The following is a 23,050-nucleotide window of genomic DNA, read 5'->3' as shown; positions in this document are numbered from 1 at the left end:
CCTCTGCACTTCAAATTCTTTCCACAACTCTCTTCCTTTTACAGGGTTTCAAACACATGCTTTAGTCATTGCTAGCCAATAATTGTCACATTCGCATGTAACACTGAACCAGGAATGAGCCTTAACAAGTGATTCTTCACACTTTCACGCTCGCTACTACTACTCCTTGCACGTGACCAGGACTTCTGCCAAGGTTACTTTCAAACACAATGCTAAGCTGAGATTCTTTTAATAGTTTAACTAAATTCAGGAGAAGTGCTCCTCCTGTCTATGCTGCAGGAGGAGAGCAGAGGTGTGACATTTCATTTGGGCTTTTGAAGCTTTTCCATGTTTCAGCGTTGCACGTGAACTGGGGTATTACATTTCTTAAGTCCCTTTGAAAATGTAATATTCATTTCCTTTTGGCTTTCAGAATTTACACTTATGTATGTTACGCTTCAGCATATTTTAACTTGGGTTTCTTTCATTGTTTTATAGGAATGGGACACATTTACGGGTGTGATCATTGGAGACATGTTACGAAAATCCGTGAGTCTTACAATACGATTATCTTTATTGTCATTGTCCCATATAGAACATCGAAATTGAAAATCTACATCAGACATTCAGAAACAACGGATATTTATCATAAAAAGTAGTCCACTGTATCTTCCAAATGCCATACACCTCCGTGGCCCAGAGGCTTCAGACCTTAAAAACATGTTTTTTTTGTTTTTAACTGTTTTGTGCTGATGAGAATTTCAGACTTTAACCCCAAGCGGGTATCTGATTGGGCCAAACCAGTAGTTCAAGTTCTTGTCATGGGTGGCTGCTTCTGATCACTCTAGACAAGCTGAGATTCCAAATATCATAGGAAGTGGAGACTGCTTTTGTAGTGATTTCATAAGACATAGCAATGTTGAACAGCTTTATTAAGAGAGATCCCTACTATAGAAAATACTGTAGGTGTTACTCATGAGATCACAGATATCATTTTGAAATTAGAACTAATCCTGCCACCCCCCCCCCCGAATGATTGAAGGAGAAAAAACCTCTAAAACATGGGTGATTAGGGTATGTTCACATCACTTGTTTTCAGTTTTAGCTGTGTGAGTACAGGTAGTGAAATATGTGGATATTTCTGAGGCACATTACAAGCAATCAATACAGAAAAGCAATGGTCAAAAGCTATTACTGATTATGCATTTTTATAACTCCCGCATTGTGTCTTCTTCTCTACTGCACCTTTCCATAACAAATATGCACTTTCAAATTATTTTGATTTCAATGAAGTAAGGTTGAGATATGCCTAACACTGCCTTTGAAACCAGTGGAAGTTAAAATGTTTCAATTTTACTGTGCTATACCTTAAAACTTGCTGGTATATGTGAAACATTTTCAAAATACAGTAATCTGTTCTTGTTCTATTAAGGATTCCCAAAAAAGCATAAGAGACCAGATTCCTTCTTGGATTGAACAGGAAAGAGCATGGGCGGTAGCAACTCTAAAGGTATTATTTCACTTGACGTTTTCTTCAAAAATCAGTTTAACACTAAGAAAATTGATGTTTGCTAATATGATCGGATTAGTTAATTTAAATTTGACTATTCCAAGATGAATTCTTCACTCACTTTCTTGCATTGAAACCACACCCATATAATATATTTTCATTCTGCAGAGTGGCCTGCCTTTTCTAGATAATAATGCAGCAATTGATCTAGTATTGTTGAGGTTCAGTTATATATGTTTATATGTAACATGTACTTTTGACTTTTCAGAATGTCTTCTCTGTAGTCCCTGTTTTGCTTCCTCATTTCTCAATTTACCAAAACAGTATGAATTGCATTAATTAAGTAATATTTTAGCAGAAAAAATATACAAATATGGAATAATAATAATAATATGCTTCCCATTTGACTGTGTTGCCCCAGCCACTCTGTGCGGCTCCCATCAAAATATTAAAAACACAATAAGACATCAAAAATTTCCCTATACAGGGCTGCCTTCAGATGTCTTCTAAAAGTCAAATAATTGTTTATTTCCTTGACACCTGATGAGAGGGTGTTCCGCAGGGCGGGAGTGACTACCAAGAAGGCCCTCTGCCTGGTTCTCTGTTACTTAACTTCTTGCAGTGAGGGAACCACCAGAAGGTGCTTATATTAAGGTGCTGGGACGGTTGAAGGCACTAAATCAGCGTACCAATTTTGGTGACCAAATTGCTGTGCATTATTTATGCCTGTGTGTGTGTGTGCGTGCATGCATGCATTTCCTGGGAAAGTTAGTCACACTTTTGAGCTGTTTTTCAGTTTGACTGGTATTGTAAAAATTTACTAAGTTGTTAATTTTATGAAGCAATGCATTTTTAGAAATGGAACATTTTCCATGGAAAACTATGGCAGTGGAACAATTCTACTCCTCATCACTGGTGATGCTGTGAGATTATGCATGGGGTATAGGTTTCATTTCACTAGAAATATATGTAAATGGGACCACATTCTTAAATTAGCAGTGGTCTTATAACTGGCATATTGTTTTGACACATTGGGTACATTATAAGCCACATGAGTGCACTTCTTTAGAAATCAATGAAAAAAGTTACTCCTAAGTAGCTTGTTAAAGGGCTGCAAAGAATGGATTGTTCAACAATTGCAATTATATGACAGTTTATTCAAATTATTCCTTGTTCAGCTATTAAAAATAGATCACTACTTTTTTTGCTGTTAAATATAAAACTTGCACAATTGTTCTTCAGATCTCTCTTCCAAACCTGTATCAGACCATTTGCTTTCAAGATGCACCTCTATGGCAGACTTTCTCACGGAGTTCAATGTGTGAACAAGATTTTCCGTCTATTATTGCAAACAGAATCTCACTGTTTCAACAGGTATACTTTAATATTTCCTTATTTAAATATTAGACCACAGTCTAGCTAAACATGGCCGTGGCAGCCATGTTCAATGAAACTACTCATCCTTAGTCTCATTGAAACCAGTGCAAGAAGTTTGTCATTGCTAAAATACCATTTGCAGTGGAACTTCGTCAAAATTAAATTTGGTGTTTTAATATGCAATTTTAGTATGGCTTGAAGTTTTTTTTTAATAAGTAGCAATAAAACAAAGAGAATTACTGATGGCTAGCACTGTAGACCACAGTTCATTCAAAGCAGACTTATTCAAGCTTCACAGTAAGCAACAATATAAAAATACCCAAGACAGTATAACTGTTAAGTGTGCAAAGTGCTACCAGGGCTGTAGGTTCAGATCTATGTTGTACTGTGTATGTGTGGCCACTGCTCTCTAGATGTTTATAGGGGAAATCCATAGATCATTTGTAGATCATCTATGCTTTGCGTATCTTCAAATGTGCAATTTCCAGAGTGCTCTGCCAACAAGCATTTATCCTCGTTTGCCTCCATAGCACGAGCCCCCCTTTTTAGCATCAGCCTGATTTTTCCGTGGTGCTTTGGAAATAAATATTATGTTCTCAAGTGGGCACTAGGGCAAATGCTTGTGCGTTTCTGGCCTTGCTTTGTTGTTGCTTAGTCTGTGATTTGTGTGGTTTGTGAATTAGATGAGGGTGTGAGTGGTGTGCCTTTATCCCTGTATTAATTCCAGTACTTCTTGGGTTTATTTAAGGGCTTTTGAGTTTATTTTTTCCTCTGAATGTGAGTGTCCATTGGTTTCTTCTGTCTGTTGTTGTCCTTTGATTCCTTTTCCAATTTGAAATTGATTCTCCCCATAAATTAATTGATCGATTTTAACATTCCCTCAATTAATTGTTATTCCCTTAAAAAAATGATTTTCTTGATGAAGCCACACTTGATGCACTGACATTATTTAACATCTTATTTAAAAAGTTATTTCAAGTTCACACCTTACTAAGCCAGAATCGGCTTGTGAAAATGTGAACAGTGGACCTCGTGGGAATGTTTTGGAGCATGCAGAGTGATTTTTCTCGGTCTGAAAGGTAGCAAGGCCAGACGGAGCTTGTGTTTTTCACACCAGGCACCAAGAGAAAGTATGATTGGTCTTACCTGAAGAATAGATTTTGGAGGTCTGAATCCCTTCACTGGTTGGGTATGACCTCAGTGGTGATGAGGCAGGAGAGCATAGAATTCTGGGAAGCAGGTGTCTTCTCTCTCTGTTTTTTTCCTTCCTGTCTGACTGTCAGGGACTGGGCAGAGGAGGAATGGTGGAGACCGTCTCCAGGTGAGGAGAGGAATAAAAGGTTTAAGATATGAGTCTTAAGGAAATAAGAACACACTTGTGCCTGTGCTCTGCCCGCCTGCCTACTTTTATTATTAAGATGATAGGATCTTGCCCGAGAAGTAAAATAAATAAATAAATTATATTTTCAAGGACTAGAAACTTTCAATCCATCCTTACTTTTGACTTTTTGATCCAGCTTGCCTTATTAAAATGCAATTATATATATATATATATATATAATAAATGGCTATAATAAGAAGGAGATTGGCCACTGTTCCTGATTGTCTAGGCAAATCTCTGTATAGAGTTAGCCCACCTGTGCAGGTAAATTTCGGGCTTTGATAAGAGGAAGTTAGTTACTTCTCACCTTCCAGGCAGTAGCAGACAATGGGGGGGGGGGCACATCACTGACCTGACCTCCCTCCAGCCTAGTCACTGCTACCTACCTGGTTAGAGAAGAAAAGGAGGAGTAAGGTCAGAATGGCGGACTGGCAGGAGGACTGGATTGGCTCTGCCAGCATGTTTTCAGGGTCTCTGTCTCACCCCTCCTCCTCTCCTGTCTCAGTATGCGTGGCGATTTGGCCAAAGGGAGGACAGGTAAGTAGTGCAGCCTTATTATCTACTACATCTTCTGGGGAATAAAACTATCCCTCAGGTAGAGGTCTTAGCCTCTGACAGTATGCCTCTGGGAATCGCAGAAGTGCTGTTGCACTCTTGTCCTGCTTGTGGACTTTCCACCTGTTTGATGACTCTGAAAACAAGATGCTGAACTAGATGGGACTTTGGTCTGGTCCAGCAGGGCTCCTCTTACATTCTTACAGTGGGTGCTACAATGTTTCATTTACCCCTGCAGTACTACTGTTTTGTCAGCTTCTACCAGCTACATCAGATTGCCATATTGTAAAGAGAGAGGCCTAGAAGCATTGACTGACTGAGCAACAGAATTGATTATTGTATTAGTCACATATTAAAAACAGCCATTTTAATTGATTTTAATTGGAGCTATCACCTGTGAGAAGGTTATCAGTGCTGATGGAACTGTTAATATTATTTTTTTTAAAAAAATAAATTCAGGCACTACTTAAGAAGATTATCTGTTCATTTTATTAAAATAAAGCACTCTTTCCATTAAATGCTCTTCAATCTCACCTATACAACAGCTCACCAATTGGTGTTTATTTTAGTTGCTTAACTTCAAAAGTCAATCACCCAGAAAGCATACTTTAATTGGTTGACAAGCCTAGAAATACTGCAGAATTTATATTGAATTGAGATGATGCAAAAACATGTGCTGTATCAAAACTAAAATTTACCTAGTCCAGGTCTCTTTACTCCCACGGTGACTAACCAGATGTTTCCAGGACTAACACTGATAAGTCATGTTAATAATCATTTACTGCTGTCCTCCACATACACCATCAACTGGTATTCGATGGCATTCTGAACATGAATATTCCACTACAGTTGTCATAACTAATACCCATTTGCAGATCCAATATCCTTTTTTAAAAAAAAGATCCAATTTGATTGCCATCACCACATCATGTGGCAGATAATTTGATAGATTAACTCTTTTGCGCTCTTACCTGTTCTGAATCAAGCACCAATTATTTTCATTGAGTGCCTCCTATTACCAAGAATCTGAACCTACAAGTAAAGAATTTTTTTAAAAAAATCTTAACCTCAAAATAACACAGACCAAACAACATATATAACTACTTGTGTTTCTCTTATTTGTTGAATTATTGATGTATTTTAAATCAGCATTGTAACTTATCTGGAAAATAACTTCGTCTAGTTTTTTTAAAAAGCTCATATTTTAAAAAGCATACCCAGTTTCTTTTAAAGATTTTTGTATTACATTTTCCTCCCCTATCAGGAGGATGGTGCAGGGCAAGGAGGGGGGGGGGGAATTCCGTCTGTGCTAACTTGAATCCTTGCGCTTGTGTTAATCATGTGGTAGTAATCATCATCATAAATTTTATTTATATCTTGCCCTTCCTGGCCGGAACCGGGCTCAGGGCGGCTAACATCAAAAAATGCACACCGGTATTTGATAATATGTTGGGATTTTAATGTGACTATATTTGTTTCAAGGTCCTTGTGGTCCAAGCTGTCAGGCCAGATAGACTACAGAGCGCAATGGCCCTTTTTGCATGTAAAGCTCTGGGTAAGTTGATCGTTTTTTAGAACAACATGAGTTAAAAGGCAATTACACCTTGATTCTGGTATGGGTACTATATATTCCAAAGCACATGCATATCCCTATGCAGAGAATCATATGCACATTTAGGTGCTACATACAGTTTTTCTTTCTGATCCAGTAGCTGAGGCAACATGTGAAGCCATTTTTGAAAACTAAAATCCAGGCAGTGGCAGTGGTTATTTGACGTCTGCTCAGGATCTCTTCCTAGGAATCTATCCCCTCCCCTTTTGCCCATGAACCAATTTTTGCGACAGCTTTATTTATATTTTCCTTCATACAAAAGGCAGCTCTTGTCGCTATTCTCATTCTTGCCTTTTCTGTTCATTTTTCTACATGGTAACAATCTGTCATTAGAATCTAAGTGTGTGCTTACCCATGATTTTTTCAGGAAAGCCTGAAAAATGCTCATCAGACACACTAAACAGGAAGGTGTAGTTTCTTAAAACACTGACAAGCAAATGACCTGACAGTTGTAACACAGTAGTTCTGCGCATGAGTTTGCTTTTTTATTACTGCTTTTTGCTGGTGTTAGAGTTTCCTTGGAGGTTGTGTACATTTTTAACATATCATTATACATTTTACCATTCTCTCTTCATTTTACTAATAGAGGTGGTGTGATTTGTAGTGTTCAAGTTCTAAAATGTATCTCCTTTTCAGCTCTAGTATTGGTGTATATGAACTCAAGAGTTGAATTATGGTATTTTTAGCTACAGTAATATGTTTTCAATACAGGCACTTTTATCACCAGCTTCAATATTACTAGAAAGGAAGGTCAATATCTATGACAGTATCCACCCTGTTATAGTTTACTGTCTGATTTTTGCAGTGTGATTTTGTATAACAAGATATTTTATAGATCAAAGATCTACTGTTTTGTCTGAAGTGAAGTCGGGAACTTGGGAAACTATTCCAACCACTGATGCAAAGAGGTAGCTACTCAGAATGCATTCCCAACTTTACTGGTATTTTAAAATTTTTATATATATATATTTGTCCATTTCTAGGGATCAAAGAGTTGTCACCTCCTCCACTGAATCTGAAACGCTTATATAAAGAAACACTAGAAATTGAACCTATCTTGATCATTATTTCTCCTGGTGCTGATCCGTCTCAGGAATTACAAGAACTTGCAAGTGTTGAAAGAAATGGGGAGTGCTACCATCAGGTAAGTTTCATATATGTCAGTGCATTAAAAAGCCCACAAATTATTTGCCTGGTAAGGGTTCGTGCAGGCACATGCAGAGCTTGTCTGATGCCTAGGGCCAGGAGTGTTGTTAGAAACAAAAAAGTGTCCAATCCCTGGCAGGGCCCCCTGCCCAGCTTAGCCCTCAGAGCACCCACCCCTCCGTTCACAGGCCTTTAAAGAAATATGAATATTATTGATGGCTAGACCTGTTAGCTTATTTAGTAGATTTATATACCGTATTTTTTGCTCTATAAGACTCACTTTTTCCCTCCTAAAAAGTAAGGGGAAATGTGTGTGCATCTTATGGAGCGAATGCAGGCTGCGCAGCTATCCCAGAAGCCAGGACAGCAAGAGGGATTGCTGCTTTCACTGCACAGCGATCCCTCTTGCTGTTCTGGCTTCTGAGATTCAGAATATATTTTTTTCTTGTTTTCCTCCTCCAAAAACTAGGTGCGTCTTGTGGTCTGGTGCGTCTTATAGAGCGGAAAATACGGTACCTCTATTTGCTGTTTTCAAATTAGTTTACAATATGATTTAATATGATACCACGAATAAAGCAATTTTAAGTCAACTTCAAAACTAAGGAAACCGTAACAGAACAAATCAAGCAGCAATAGGACAAAACAAGAGTTATAAAAGATTTTCCTTGAAAGGAGACATGATCTGGGGCTAAACAAGTCTCCTGAAGGAGGCCATTCCACAACAATTGAGGCAGCTACTGAAAAGGCCCTGGTCCTGGTGAATGCTAGTCTTTCTGTTGTCAAATAATGTCATCCTTAGTATGATGCCAATAACAAATCTCAAAGCTGGGGTGGGTGGGAATATTTGGGCAAAGATGTTGTGTGAGATACTCTGTGCCCTAAATATTTAGCACTTTAAAACCAGCAGCTTGAATTGGGCCAGCAAATGCACTATTTTTATACAAGTTTTATTAATAAATATACTGGAATGAACCAGAAATCCTTTTCCGTTTGCCATATCTTCTTCTGAAAGTCTACTTTAATATATTTGGCTGCTAAAAACTAGATCTTCCAAATGGAAAGTTGTACAACACTACGCAGAGACTGATGGAAGCTGTGTTAACTTGCTATTCTGCTTCCCTCTAATAAAAATAAGATGTAAAGTGAAGAGGAAGGACCCTTCAGCTTACACTGAAGTAATTTTGTATACAATAAAGACACAGCACAAATGTAAATGAGACCAACAGAGCTGCAATCTGTCTCCATTAACTAGAGATGATGTGGTCCAAAATGATTCACAAATATTTTTTTTTTTTTTTTTTTATAAAATTTTTATTGGTTTTACAGCATTTTTAAGAAAAACAAACAAACATTAAAAATGACAAACATACACGTATAGTTTCAAACATATTTTCATAAACCTCTTTTCTTGGACTTCCCCATACCCCCCCTCTCTGCATCCCAATGTCCGTAGTTCAACTAGCAACTCCCAATTGTTACTTTCCAATCTCTATCCTCTTAGTCCTCTTTTATAATCTAACCTTATATCCCTGTACCCCTTTGTTTCTGGTAACCACGGCATTTTAGCATTCATTAAGTTTATAGTAGTCCTTAAGATAACTTTTAAATTTTCTCCATTCTTCTTCCACCGTCTCTTTTCGTTGGTCACGGATTCTGCCTGTCATCTCGGCCAGTGTCATATAGTCCATCACTTTCATCTGCCATTCTTCCAAAGTGGGTAAATCTTGTGTCTTCCAATATTTTGCGATGAGTATTCTTGCTGCTGTTGTGGCATACATGAAAAAAGCTCTATCTTTCTTTGTCACCAATTGGCCGACAATGCCCAAGAGAAAGGCCTCTGGTTTTTTAGAAAAGGTACATTTAAGTACCTTTTTCATTTCATTATAGATCATCTCCCAGAAGGCCTTAATCTTCGGGCATGTCCACCAAAGGTGATAAAAGGTACCTTCAGTCTCTTTACACTTCCAACATTTGTTATCAGGCAAATGATAGATTTTTGCCAGCTTGACTGGGGTCATGTACCACCTGTATACCATTTTCATAATGTTTTCCTTTAAGGCATTACATGCCGTAAATTTTATACCGGTGTTCCATAACCAATCCCAGTCAGCTGACATAATATTATGTCCAACATCCTGAGCCCACTTAATCATTGCCGATTTAACTGTTTCATCCTGTGTATTCCATTTCAACAACAAGTTGTACATTCTAGATAAATTCTTAATATTGGGTTCTAACAGTTCAGTTTCTAATTTTGATTTTTCCACCTGGAAACCGACTTTCCTGTCCTGTTTAAAAAATTCCATTATTTGGCGGTATTGGAACCAATTTTCTACTTTATGCTTCAATTTCTCCTGACTTTGTAGTTTGAACTTATCTCCATCCTGTTCTAAGATTTCCCAATACTTCGGCCATCCGACCTCCATATTGAGTTTCTTCACTGCTTTAGCCTCCACTGGCGACACCCATCTAGGGGTTTTGTTTTCTAGTAGATCTTTATATCTTATCCAAACATTAAACAATGCTTTTCTGACAATGTGATTTTTAAAGGCACTGTTAACTTTACCATACCAAAGATATGCATGCCAACCAAAGGTGTTATTGAAACCTTCCAGATCCAAGATGTCCGTGTTCTCGAGGAGCATCCATTCTTTGAGCCAGCAAAAAGCTGCTGCCTCATAGTACAATTTTAGGTCCGGCAGGGCAAAACCCCCTCTTTCCTTGACATCTGTCAATATTTTAAATTTAATTCGGGGCTTTTTGCCCTGCCAGACAAATTTCGAGATATCTTTGTGCCACCTCTTAAAACATTCCATCTTATCAATAATCTGCAAGGTCTGAAACAAAAATAACATTCTAGGCAATACATTCATTTTAATTACTGCAATTCGGCCTAACATTGACAGTTTCAAATTTGACCATATTTCTAAATCTTTTTTAATTTCTGACCAGCATTTTTCATAGTTGTCCTTATACAAATTCTGATTCTTAGATGTTAAATAAACCCCTAGGTATTTAACCTTCTTGACCACAGTCAAACCTGTTTCCTCTTGAAATTTCTCCTTTTCCATATCTGTTAGGTTTTTCCCTAAAACTTTGGTTTTTTGCTTGTTCAACTTAAATCCAGCTACCTGGCCAAACTGTTGTATTATTTCTAAAACCCTTTTCGTACTAGTGTTTGGCTCTTGCAAAGTCAATACTAGGTCATCTGCGAACGCTCTTAACTTATAATGTTTAGCTCCGACCTGCACACCTTTGACCTGCTGGTCATTTCTTATCATATTCAGCAACACCTCCAGAACTGAAATAAAAAGTAATGGGGAAATCGGGCACCCCTGTCGTGTTCCTTTTTCTATCTTAAGCTCCTCAGTCACAACATTATTTACAATCAGTTTAGCTTTTTGTTCAGAGTATATTGCAGCCATACCATTCTCAAAACCCTGACCTACCCCCATCCCATGAAGATTCTTCCTCATAAAACTCCAAGAGATATTATCAAAGGCCTTCTCCGCGTCCACAAAGATCAATACTGCCTTGGTGTTTATATTCACCTCTAGCTTCTCCAAAATATCTATTACATTCCTTACATTGTCTGCTAGATGTCTTTTAGGGAGAAAGCCTGCTTGGTCTTTATGAATCTTCTCCATCAAAACTCTTTTAAATCTTTTTGCCAAAATGTCTGCAAAGATTTTGTAATCCACATTAAGCAGGGATATTGGGCGGTAGTTCTTGAGTTGGGTCTTTTCAGTCTCTGACTTTGGTATGAGTGAAATATATGCCTCTTTCCACGATTCAGGTGCCTTTTTTCCCTCAAGGATCTCGTTACAAACTTCTCTTAATGGTTGAGTCAACCATTCCTTCAGCGATTTGTAGTATCTGGAAGTCAGTCCATCTGGTCCCGGAGATTTGCCCAGTTGCATATTCTGAATGGCAGCCTCTATCTCTTGTTCTGAAATTCTCTGGTTCAAGTCCATCTTACTTTGATGAGAGATGTTTTGTAGTCCATATTTTCCGAGAAATTTGTCTATATCTTCTTCATTTTGCGGGCCTTGGGTATAGAGTTTTTTAAAATAGCTTAGAAAGCAATTTCTAATTTCATTGGGTTTGGATATGTTCCTTCCATCCACCTCCAGGCTTGTAACTGTATTTAGTTTCTGCCTTTTCTTCAATTGCCATGCCAAAAGTTTGCCACATTTATTTGCTGATTCAAAAGTCTTTTGCTTCATTTGCCTTATCTTCCATTCAATCTCTTGGTTCATCAATTCCATATATTGTGTTTGGTATAATTTTATCTCTCTTAAAATGTCCTGAGACTTTGGTTTTGTTCTTAATTTCCTCTCACCTTCCTCTATCATTTCCAGAATCTTCTCTTTTTTCTCATTTTGCTTTTTCCTCTTTATTGAGTTTTGTTGAATCAAAAATCCTCTCATCACCGCTTTACTTGCGTCCCAGATCACTCTTTTCTCCACGTCGGTCCTCAAATTTATTTCAAAATAGTCTTTTAGGGTCTTTTGGGCCTTCGTGAGAATCTCCTTATCTCGAAAGAGGGTGTCATTCATTCTCCATCTAAATTGACCAGTTATTGTGAGTTTCATCTCCATCTTCACGGCGTTGTGGTCGGAGCAAGTTTTTGGGCAGATTTCCACTTTCTTGATCTTCGGAGCCATTCCACTAGTAACCCAGATTTGATCGATTCTGGTCCAGGTCATCATTGCTTGGGAGAAAAAGGTTCCCTCTCTCTCCAGAGGGTTCCTTGTTCTCCAAATATCTATCAAGTCCATATTTTCAGTCATTTCGAAAAAAGTCTTAGGGAGTCTCCCTTCTTTGGTGACTGTAAGTCTTTGTGCCTTGTCCATATTGGTGGAGACCACGCCATTCATGTCTCCCATAATTATCATATTGTAGTCCAGATAGTCCATCAGAGTTTCATGAAGTCTCTTAAAGAAGTCGGATTTGCCTTCATTTGGTGCATAAATTCCAACAACTAGGAATTTTTCTCCTTGTACTTGTATCTCCACAGCCAAATATCTCCCTTGTTCATCTTTGAATATCATTTTTGGAGCCCATTTCTCCTTCACATATATTACAACTCCTCTCTTCTTAACTTTGTCTGATGAAATAAATTCTTGTCCTAACCTTTTATTTGAAAGTAATCTCCTGTGGGCTCTGGTTATGTGAGTTTCTTGTAAGCATATCAAGTCCAATTGTTCTCTATTCAATATATGAAATACTTGTCTTCTCTTCAAAGGCCCATTGAGCCCATTACAATTCCAACTGAGGAATTGCAGAGCCATCTTGTTATTTTTCTAAGGCTCCTCCAACAGCTCCAAGTTGTTGCTCTTCTTCTGATGGTAGTGGTTTTTGTCCAAACGGGAGATTCAGGATATCCAATGCTCTCCTCTGTTCTGCAAGTACATCAACAGTCCCCTTCTGTAAGTCCTCCTGGTGTCTTGCCAAAAATTTGTCTTTATCTTGAATTGTCTTTATTTTCACTTTGTTTCCCTTGTAGTCAAATGACAGCCCTTGTGGGAATTCCCACCTGAAACGGATAGCGTTTTTCTTTAATAAAAGGGCTAAGTCCTTGTAGTAGTTTCTTAAGTCCAGAAAATATTTTGGGATGTCTTTAAAGATCTGTGCAGCTGAGTTTCCAATCTGCAAGGCCTTTTCAAAGTGTAGTCCCAATATTTTGTCTCTTTCCTCCTTGGATCTAAGTGTAATCAAGCAGTCTCTCGGAGTCTTTCTATTTTGCTTCTTACCCAATCTAAAGGCAGTCGTAATTTTAAATTCGTCTTCCTGGAGTTCCCAACAATCCACAAACTCCCGTGTCAAGTATTCCACAAGGTTGTCTCCTTCATTCTCCGGGATCAGTCTTATTTTTAAATTTCTCTCTTTCCTCTGTAACTCCCACAAGGCCAAAGTTGCATCATGCTCATAGACCTTCTTGGCGATCGGCTCTAATTTCTCCTGTGTCTCTCCCGCAGTAGCTTTGGCGTCTTCCGCAATTTGGCGCGTAGTGGCGTTTTCCTCCACCAATTTATTTATAGATTCTGTATTCTGGTTTAGTCTTGCTGAAATTTCTGTTAATTTTAGTGTATTCTCTGAAGTCTGTTTTGTCAGAGACTCCAGAGTTTGATTTATCTTGAGCAAGGCATCTGTCACAGCTTCCATAGAGACGGCTGCTCCTTTGTCTTGTCCTGTTGATGCTGTTGTTCCTGTTGATCCAACTGTTGCGCCTGAGATTGAGCCTCTTTTCTTTATCTGTGACTGTTGCAGCTGTTGTTGTAGTTGTTGCTTGGTCTTGGCCCTTGTGACTATCTCTTCTTGTGCGCCACTCATGTCAAGGTCAGTTCCCACGGGATTTATTCTCCCTTGGAAAATTCCACTGTCTTAGGCCGTGCCGGACTTCACTTTGTCCTCTAGAGGGAGCAAATCAAAATGGCCATAGAGCAAAGATTCCAGATATAAAGACAAAGGAGACTGTCCCAAATGTCCAAAATATAAAAGGGAGATTAACACAGTCAGAAGTCTAGAAGCTTGTTACTTCAAATTGCCACAGTTGCCCTATTTATGCTACTTCTTGTTGTATTGTACAGTAGCCAGGCACTGTGGAAACTTTGTATCAAAGAATCACTTCACAGGGAAAAGTCAGTTCAGTGTACTAAGAAGGCAGACCGTTTCATGCTTTCAAATGAGTGAGACAGCAGAGGTTTTTTACTTCCAATAAATCTTGCAGTTATTGCTCAAATTCACCTCCCCTCTGCCCTGCTAGCTAGAGGGGAGATCAAAGGGTCTGAATGTCCGGTTAAGCTGATCAAAGAGCAAGTTTAAACGGATGCAGGTTTAGAGCTCCGTTGCTTTCGCTTTCATGCAGTCGGGGGGAGGCAGACTTCCTTTGTTTAAATCTCCCCCGTTTTTAGCCCAATTTTTAAAATTTTAAAGGTCCCGATTATATTTCAGCTCTTACTCACGGGGATTCAGTCCAGATTTTCTTTTCAGGAAGGAATCGGCGCTCTCCGCTTATGGCGACGCGGCTTCACTTCGCAGGCTGGGTAGCGACTCTCAGCACCGCGCTCACTCCCGATGTCGATCCGTAGCCTTTAAAAAGGCTCTTTCACGGTACCGGGGGGCGCAAAGGTGCCCACCGAGTCTCCTTGTTCTCAGGCTTCAGCGCCTGGGATTTTAGGGGTCCCCCGCTTGCCGTAGCGGGTAAGACCCGAACTTGCGAAGCAGTCCTTCTCCGGAACTCGGAGCTAGGACCGCCATTAAGCGCTGGCACCGACCGGAAGTCTCAAAATGATTCACAAATAACTGCCAATAGCAATTCTAAACTTACCATATTGTGCATTTTCACAGTGTCATAGTGTGGGAATTCTGTTTATTTAAAAATCTCTCCAAGCAATCTATAAATAAAACTGGAGATAAATCACAGCTAAAACCCATCGTCCAATTAAAAAAAGATACATAAAACCATATATCTGTGATAAACTAGAACATTTGATTGTCTTTTGTAGGTTGCTATGGGCCAGGGCCAAGCTGATCTAGCTATTCAGACTGTAAAAGAATGTGCACGAAATGGAGAATGGCTCTGCTTGAAGAATTTGCATCTGGTTGTGTCATGGCTTCCCATATTAGAAAAGGTAAGAGAATATACATGTTCAGCAGCAGGGCCAGATTAAGATCTCCAGAAGCCCTATGCATTGAAAAGAATATGGTGCCCCCCAATTTATTTATTTTTTAAAATACTAAACCATTGAAATACTATGCATTAAATTTCCTTAGGAAAAATATGACATATTTCAGCTGCTTAGAAAAAATTGCTGTGCTCCAAGCGCTCAAACAACAAAAGAAGAGAGGAATCTGTTGGAAGCTGAATTCAGACATAACCAGAAACTTTGTTTTCCCACTATGTGAATGAGTCTGCACAAACCTTGTGCTTCCATGCTGCCTACTATTCTCCTGTTTTACATGGGACAGAAGATTGAAAGCTTGTACTGTGAGTTTTAAGATAACTGCAGTTTCCAATAACATCCAAATTCATGGAATTTTTTTTTTAAACAATAGTTTGTGACAACAAGCCAAGACCAAACCATAGTTTCAGATCCTTTGCTTAAGTCAACACTAAAATTAACCTGAAATTATTTTTGGATGAATAAGGCTTGTGCTTCCACTAATACCTTTTGGTGTGTTAAAATATCAATTATTGCCCAAAGTTTTCAGACAGGAATCATGTGCATCAGTGGTATTGCTTAAATTTTTGTTTGTTAATATAAATACATTTCTTTTCTACAGGAACTGAATAATCTGCAACCCCAGCCTGGCTTTCGTCTTTGGCTGACTGCTGAAGTCCATTCTAAATTTTCTCCTATTTTGCTTCAATCAAGTCTGAAGATAACATATGAGGCAAGATTAAATTACCAGCAAAATATAACATAGTAGGGAATTAACAAATAAATTGACACCTAAAGCAACACATAGGATTGTATTCTGAGTTATATGAGCAGGTGTCCAGTGGGGAATTTGGGGTTTCCTGTGCCTTCTTTCTCACTGCAGTCCTTGAAAAATCTCTTTTGGGAGTTGGGGACCCTCAGTAAAATTCTTGGCTATATGGGCTGCAGCGTGAAGGGAGAATCGGCAAAAACCATTGGGAGTCAGATTGTGCAAGAGGGGCAAACTTCCTGCTCTCAGTTTTTCCACCTTGCCAACGAAGGTCTGTATAGTTAAAGCTATGGTTTTCCCAGTAGTTATGTATGGAAGTGAAAGCTGGACCATAAAGAAGGCTGATCGCCGAAGAATTGATGCTTTTGAATCATGGTGTTGGAGGAGACTCTTGAGAGTCCCATGGACTGCAAGAAGATCAGACCTATCCATTCTGAAGGAAATCAGCCCTGAGTGCTCACTGGAAGGACAGATCCTGAAGCTGAGGCTCCAATACTTTGGCCACCTCAAGAGAAGACTCTCTGGAAAAGACCCTGATGTTGGGAAAGATGGAGGGCACAAGGAGAAGGGGACGACAGAGGACGAGATGATTGGACAGTGTTCTCGAAGCTACCAACATGAGTCTGACCAAACTGTGGGACGCAGTGGAAGACAGGAGTGCCTGGCGTGCTCTGGTCCATGGGGTCACGAAGAGTCGGACACGACTAAACGACTAAACAACAACAACATCTCCATTGTAACTCTTTGCGTCCCCTGCTGTGTGTCACAATGGGCTGTAGCGGGAAGGAGAGGACAGGAACGGTAAAGCCCTATTGCATGACTTCTGCTTGCAGATACAATTTTTATACTAAGACTTTATTTTCTTCCATAGGCACCTCCAGGCCTGAAAAAGAACTTACTGCGAACTTATGAATCTTGGAGTCCGGAGCAAATTAGCAAAAAAGGGAATTTGTCTCGAGCCCATGCTCTCTTTAGCTTGGCTTGGTTTCATGCAGCATGTCAAGAAAGAAGGAATTATATCCCTCAGGTATGAGTCTTACTCATTGCTTATTTTTTTATCTTGTTTTTCGGTTGCTAATTGTTTCCTTTCATTTCAGATGTATTTTTAATTTTAAAATAAATTGTGCACCTTCCCTTTCTTGATTTTAAATCAATTAAGTGTTTTAAATTTGTTGTTAGCTGCTCTAAGCCTGGTTTTCTGAACCGGGAAGGGCGGGGTATAAATAAAAAATTATTATCATTATTTATTATTATAAAGATTGAACCATAAAGACCAGTGCTGAAAAAGTAAGGGGTGGGTGGGTAGATCTAATTGAATTCAGTGAACTTTTATTTTTTGTAAGCTAACATTATTTCTGTTGTATGGGAGAAGCTTTATAAAGAAACAGCTTGTTTCATATAATAGCTGTTGTTCCATGTCCACCTAACAGAAGATCCCATGCGAAACCCCACTAGCTTCCACTGTTTACTTGCACTAAAATGAACTGTTACAATGTAGTAACTGGGGTTTGTTTTCCCAAACTGGAGTTTTGGTTGAAATAAGCTGTTTTAAATGCCTGCAGGCCATGCAGCTGTCATAAATTCTTACAATTTGTTTGATTTGGACCTATGCCTTGAGAAAGCTGTCCAGGGCAAGTTTGGGGTGGTTTTTTTTACCCCCCACAAAATTGATACTTGCTCTTACTTTACTTTGGTAGGTCACCGTGACTTAAATGAAATAAGACTCTTTCCTCATTTGCCAAAGCTAACCCTGCCTTGTTGTCTTGTGTGGTGCCCCTGTGATTAATTTGGATCCTCACACTTGGGTTTTTTCCCCCCTGAGACTTTTGAATTTTAAAGCATTTGAAAATAACATTATTGTTCAATGTTAAGCATTTTTTTTTCTTCTTCCCAAAATTCAGGCTAAAAGCATAGTAAAGTAATTAAGAATTCTGGATCTCTGCATTGCTCAGAAACATTGCCTTGCATGTAGGGCCTGAATGGCATAGAAGTTCAGTGTGTTGTGTGTTTTCTGGGATAGCTAGCAGTCCTAGAAATCTGGGTGGTGGCAATCTATGGGTTAGCAGGCTGTTTTGGAAGTTCTTTCATTATTTACTGGTCAGTAATCATTCACTCAGACCTGTAGAACGTTTTTGGTCTACGGCGCCTTAGTACTGTTTTCTTTTACATTATTTTTTTTTTCTATGTTTCTCCATGATACATAGTTTTGAACATTTTCTTATCATCATATGGCCATGCACATTTAATAATGAGTAATAGAAACTGACTTTTCTCTTACAGGGCTGGACCAAATTTTATGAATTTTCTTTATCTGATCTTCGTGCAGGGTATGACATTATTGACAGACTCTTCGAAGGTGAGTCATCTTGCTCTCAGGGAACTCTGATTTCATTGTCTGACTTCATTTTGCTAAAACCATAAATCCATGTGAGCTTCCCATATTTGAGCTTAACAAGGAATGGAAGGATAACAATTGCGGAAAAGACTTGGGGAGCACCAAAGCCATTGATCCAAAATATTGTTTATTGTCCTAATTCAAAATAAGACTTTCCTCTGAGGGTGGTTTAAAGCTAATTCTTAAATAGTTCACAAGCATATTTACATTAACAATTCATGAATTTTCTCTTTATAAGAAAATCTTTGGAAAAGAATGTGGCAATTTTTATAAAAAGTGTAGTTATTCAGATAACTTTGAATGAAGACTAATATTGGTTGACTTGTCACATGAACATAACTGCATGTATAACTGCGAAAAATGCCAAATAATAGACAGATAAATTTGATCATGTCCAAAAGGATGCATTTAAACGTATCAGTACAAAGTTAATTAGAGGGTTTAATTATTTAAAACATGCTTCTCTGAAAGATTAGGAGGTCACGATACTTAAGCCAGCTCAGTCTCAGTGTAGAAAGTTTGAGGATTTTGCTTCACTAGATTCAACAGGGATGTTTGGTACCCCATTGCCTGATGGGGCAGGATGTGACAGGGGTGCACTTTTATTCACACTTAGCCCGAGGTAAATTCTACTGCATTCCTTTCTCACTGAACAGGATTGGTTTTTGCCATATTTTTCCTTGGTTCACGGAACCACCTTCACCATTGGTGCCTGGTGAGGACATCAGGATCTCCTGCAATGAGGTTTTTTTGGCAGATAAAGTTGCTAAGATTCAGAAAGAGGTAGATTCCACCATGTTAGTGGGGCCAGGGTGGGAGAGTGCTTAGAGTCCTGTCTGGTCAAGTTGCAAAGGATCAGTTCCAATCTGTTACCTCTGAGGATGTGTACAGGCTGTTCGGACAAGTGAAACTGACCACCTGGCCGCTCGCACCAGATCCCAAACCCAAACCCTTGTGCATTCACCATCCGTGTATAAGATGACCCCCAATTTTTGACTATTTTTTTAGCAAAAAACATTGTCTTACACATGGGAAAATACGGTAATTCTTTTAAATCTTGCAAAGAACTTGTTCCATTAGTTTAAGAGGAATGTGAAGTCCAGCTGGCTGTTACAGGGGGCTTTTTTGCCACGGCTGCAGCAGAGCCAGCAATAAGCAGCTGGCTGCCTTGAGTGGGTTTTTTTCCTTTTCCATTGCAGCTACAAAAGGCAGCTGGTTGCCTCTAAGGTCTCTTTATCTAGTACAGCAAGTGATTCTTTGAATACAAATAAAATATATGTCACAAGGCAAATGACTTTCCAAATTTACTGTTGTCAAAAGGACAGAATTTAATGAAATAGTTTTTTAAAGTCTCCATTGTTATTAAGCCTTTGAAAATATTTCAAAGCATTTAACATCATATACAATTTCTTTTTAACATGCAAAGTTTCTGCTTGTCTTCCCACCCTTCCTACCCTGATTTTATTTTTATTTTGACAACGCAATAATAATAAATTAAAATACATTAAAATGTGCACTCCACCCCCGAGACCTGACCATTGTAAGTATCCAGCCTCCCATAATTTTAACACCTCTTGCGATGGTTTGACCCCTTTCCGTTTTAACGGTACAAATTCTACGAATATCTTCCATATCTCCTCAAAATCATTTCTCCTCCATATTTCCCATCTTACCTTAATAGCACGTATTAATATCATTCATAGCTATATCCCACACCTCCTTATACCATTCTTCCATTTTATATTCACTTTGCCCCTTCCACTTCCTATCTAGAATAACTCATGCAGCTGTCAGTAAATTTGTGAGCAAGTCCCTCATAACCTGTGAAAATAGTTTTTAACTTTTCTGAGTGTCCATGCTGGGTGGAAAGAGGAAATCTCCCTCCCTGCCTGCCCAACACAGAAGTCAAGCTGCTGGAGACAATAGAGCAGCCTTTTGCTACCCTACAGCAAACTGTGTTTCAGTGATGAAGATTCTTCCCAACACAGCATGGGAATGGCTAGATGAGGGGTGTGGATGAATAGGGGATTTTTGAACTCCTTACCATGCCTATCGGGACGCAGGTGGCGCTGTGGGTTTTGAACTCCTTACCATGCCTATCGGGATGCAGGTGGCGCTGTGACTTGCCGATCAGAAGGTCGGCGGTTCAAATCCCTGCAACGGGGTGAGCTCCCATTGCTCGGTCCCTGCTCCTGCCAACCTAGCAGTTCGAAAGCACCTCAAAGTGCAAGTAGATAAATAGGTACCGCTCCGGCGGGAAGGTAAACGGCATCTCCATGCGCTGCTCTGGTTCGCCAGAAGTGGCTTACGTCATGCTGGCCACAAGACCCGGAAGCTGTACGCCGGCTTCCTCAGCCAATAAAGCAAGATGAGCGCCACAACCCCAGAGTCGGCCACGACTGGACCTAATGGTCAGGGGGGGGGTGTCCCTTTACCTGTTTACCATGCCTATTAGTATGAATCTTGGTGTGCCATGCACTTCCTTTCACCTAGAAGCACTTTTCATTCATCACCCATGTAACCAGTAAGATAGAAATTACTCCGTAACAAGGGTAAAACACTATTTGCGTCGGTCGGAATCCATTCACTGGTTGGGTATGATCTCATCTGGTGACAAGGCAGGAGAGCATAGAATTCTAGGAGGCAGGCATCTCCTCTGTCAGTTTTTTCTCTCCCGCCATACTCTCAGAGACCTCTTCTTCTTGCTTCACATATTTTAAAGCCTAAAAATAACATTGGAAGTGGTTTCCAAGACTGAGCATAACTCAAAATAATGCCCAGGGCACTCCCTCTTCGAGAGATGTTCCTTGATCAAGAAATACTGAAGCATCAGGCAGCTCAGGTTCCCTCTGTGTTGGTACAATTCATCCCAAATCAGCAACTTCTCTGGAGCTAATCTAAGCTTCCACCCTGCGCATTATGTGGGAAGTTACACTACGGGAGGTTGGGCAGAGGAAGTTATCAGTGCGTACAGGTTGATGAGGTGGTGGGTTGTTTGAAACTGAAGGCTTTAAGCCTCACTTCCAGAAAGAAAGAAAAAGTATCTCTAATGCCAAAACTCAAGCCTGAAACAGGCACAGATTCAAACACCAAAAAGTGTGGGGAAAGGGCATATCCCACAACTTCCCAAAAATCCCAGCCAGACTATTTTTCTCTGTCACGCTTTTCTTCTCAACACATCTGAAAATAGATCACTTGGAAATTAAAAAGATAGCTGCCAAGTTAGGCAGAGCTACAACAGTACGTTAAAAACACACACAGAGAAAGTTTAAGTAGAAGCTTTTTGTTGAGACTGGGGAAGGAAGGTAAACAGGTAAGAAAAAAAAGGAATCTCCATTTGAAGTGTCTGTCTCTCATTCCTACTGCACTTTGGAGAAGGGGAAGGTTCTAATGCTTTGGGAATATGCTCCAAGAAATTGTCTTTACATTCTCTTATTTGGTATACAGTGGTACCTCGGTTTAAGAACAGTCCGGCTTAAGAATGATTTGGTTTACAAACTCCGCAAAAGTGGACATAGTGTCTTGGTTTGAGAACTTTACCTCGGTCTAAGAACAGAATCTGAACGGTGGAAGGGCACCGGTGGCGGGAGGCCTCATTAGGGAAAGCACACCTCAGTTTAAGAACAGTTTTGGTTTAAGAACGGACTTCCGGAACGGATTAAGTTCATAAACCGAAGTACCACAGGATAGATTTCACTTTCTAGAGTGTATCCTCAGCTGCTGGGGATACTTATGATTTGCTATAAGGAAAGAGGGACTGTTTAATGTCCCTGAGGCCAGAATGGTTAAGGCTCCTTAGGGATCTATAATGGAGGTAATGTCATAGTTAAACGAAAACATTAGGTCATCTGCATAGACATGAGTCACTGCATGGCAGAATATATTTGCCCACTGTATTAAAGATTGCTTTATTGATGAAATCCGAAACCAAGCCATTGTGCCATATTTTTACATGCTTTATATTTAATAATTTACAGGCGCCAAAGATTTTCAGTGGGAATTCGTGCATGGTTTATTGGAAAATGCTATTTATGGAGGTCGTATAGATAATTACTTTGATATGAGAGTCCTTAGATCATACCTGGAACAGTTTTTTAATTCCAGAGTCATTGCTGACTCAAATTTCCGGGGCAAGAAGATGAGCAGATTTCCATATTCTATCACTCTCCCTAGCTCCTGCAATATATTGGTGAGTATGTGTCCCTTCTTATCAGATGTTAAAATAATATTAATTTTCTTTGGCTTTATTAAATTGGCAGGTGATTATGCTTCTTGTTGCTTAATTGTGGACCAACTTTAGTACTATTAAAGACTTGTTTTATTATGGCTGCTGGCATGCTGAAGGCTGACCAGAACTGAGAGAATCTCAGACTTAGAGACTTATAGCTACCTTATTCTGTCAGAACTAGTAGTACAGCTATAAAAAATACAAATACTGGGCTCGTGGTTTTTTTGGATTGTGGGTAATCATTAGACGTCTTTTCCTGATTTGAGCATATGATAAGCTGAATTTTAAAAACATCTCTTGTTGTTTTACTATTAACCACCACATTATTCTAAGAATTTTTACTCAGAAGTAAATTGAATTGAGCTCACTCAAACTTACTCCCAAGGAAATGTATATAGGATTACAGCCCTAATGATTTTATTGTTACAGTA

At 39.2% G+C, this 23,050-nt stretch overlaps 1 protein-coding gene across 3 annotated transcripts in view; it reads left to right on the top strand.

The window, feature by feature from the left end:
* Positions 1-23,050, top strand: part of DYNC2H1 (dynein cytoplasmic 2 heavy chain 1) — a 164,829-nt gene that overhangs the window by 95,929 nt on the left and 45,850 nt on the right. For all 3 annotated transcript variants that reach the window (XM_083499074.1, XM_083499072.1, XM_083499073.1), the window contains 10 exons: positions 478-528; positions 1,412-1,489; positions 2,732-2,863; positions 6,285-6,357; positions 7,398-7,558; positions 15,072-15,197; positions 15,850-15,960; positions 16,868-17,023; positions 18,277-18,352; positions 22,369-22,580. In XM_083499074.1, coding sequence (XP_083355200.1) covers positions 478-528; positions 1,412-1,489; positions 2,732-2,863; positions 6,285-6,357; positions 7,398-7,558; positions 15,072-15,197; positions 15,850-15,960; positions 16,868-17,023; positions 18,277-18,352; positions 22,369-22,580 — 1,176 coding nt within the window. The remainder of the gene's footprint in view (positions 1-477; positions 529-1,411; positions 1,490-2,731; positions 2,864-6,284; positions 6,358-7,397; positions 7,559-15,071; positions 15,198-15,849; positions 15,961-16,867; positions 17,024-18,276; positions 18,353-22,368; positions 22,581-23,050) is intronic.

This window comes from Podarcis liolepis (assembly GCF_965112155.1).
Source record: "Podarcis liolepis genome assembly, chromosome: 4".
NCBI classification, from domain to species: domain Eukaryota; kingdom Metazoa; phylum Chordata; class Lepidosauria; order Squamata; family Lacertidae; genus Podarcis; species Podarcis liolepis.
Note: the sequence above shows the minus strand (reverse complement) of the source record. Positions and strands in the feature narration are given on the sequence as shown.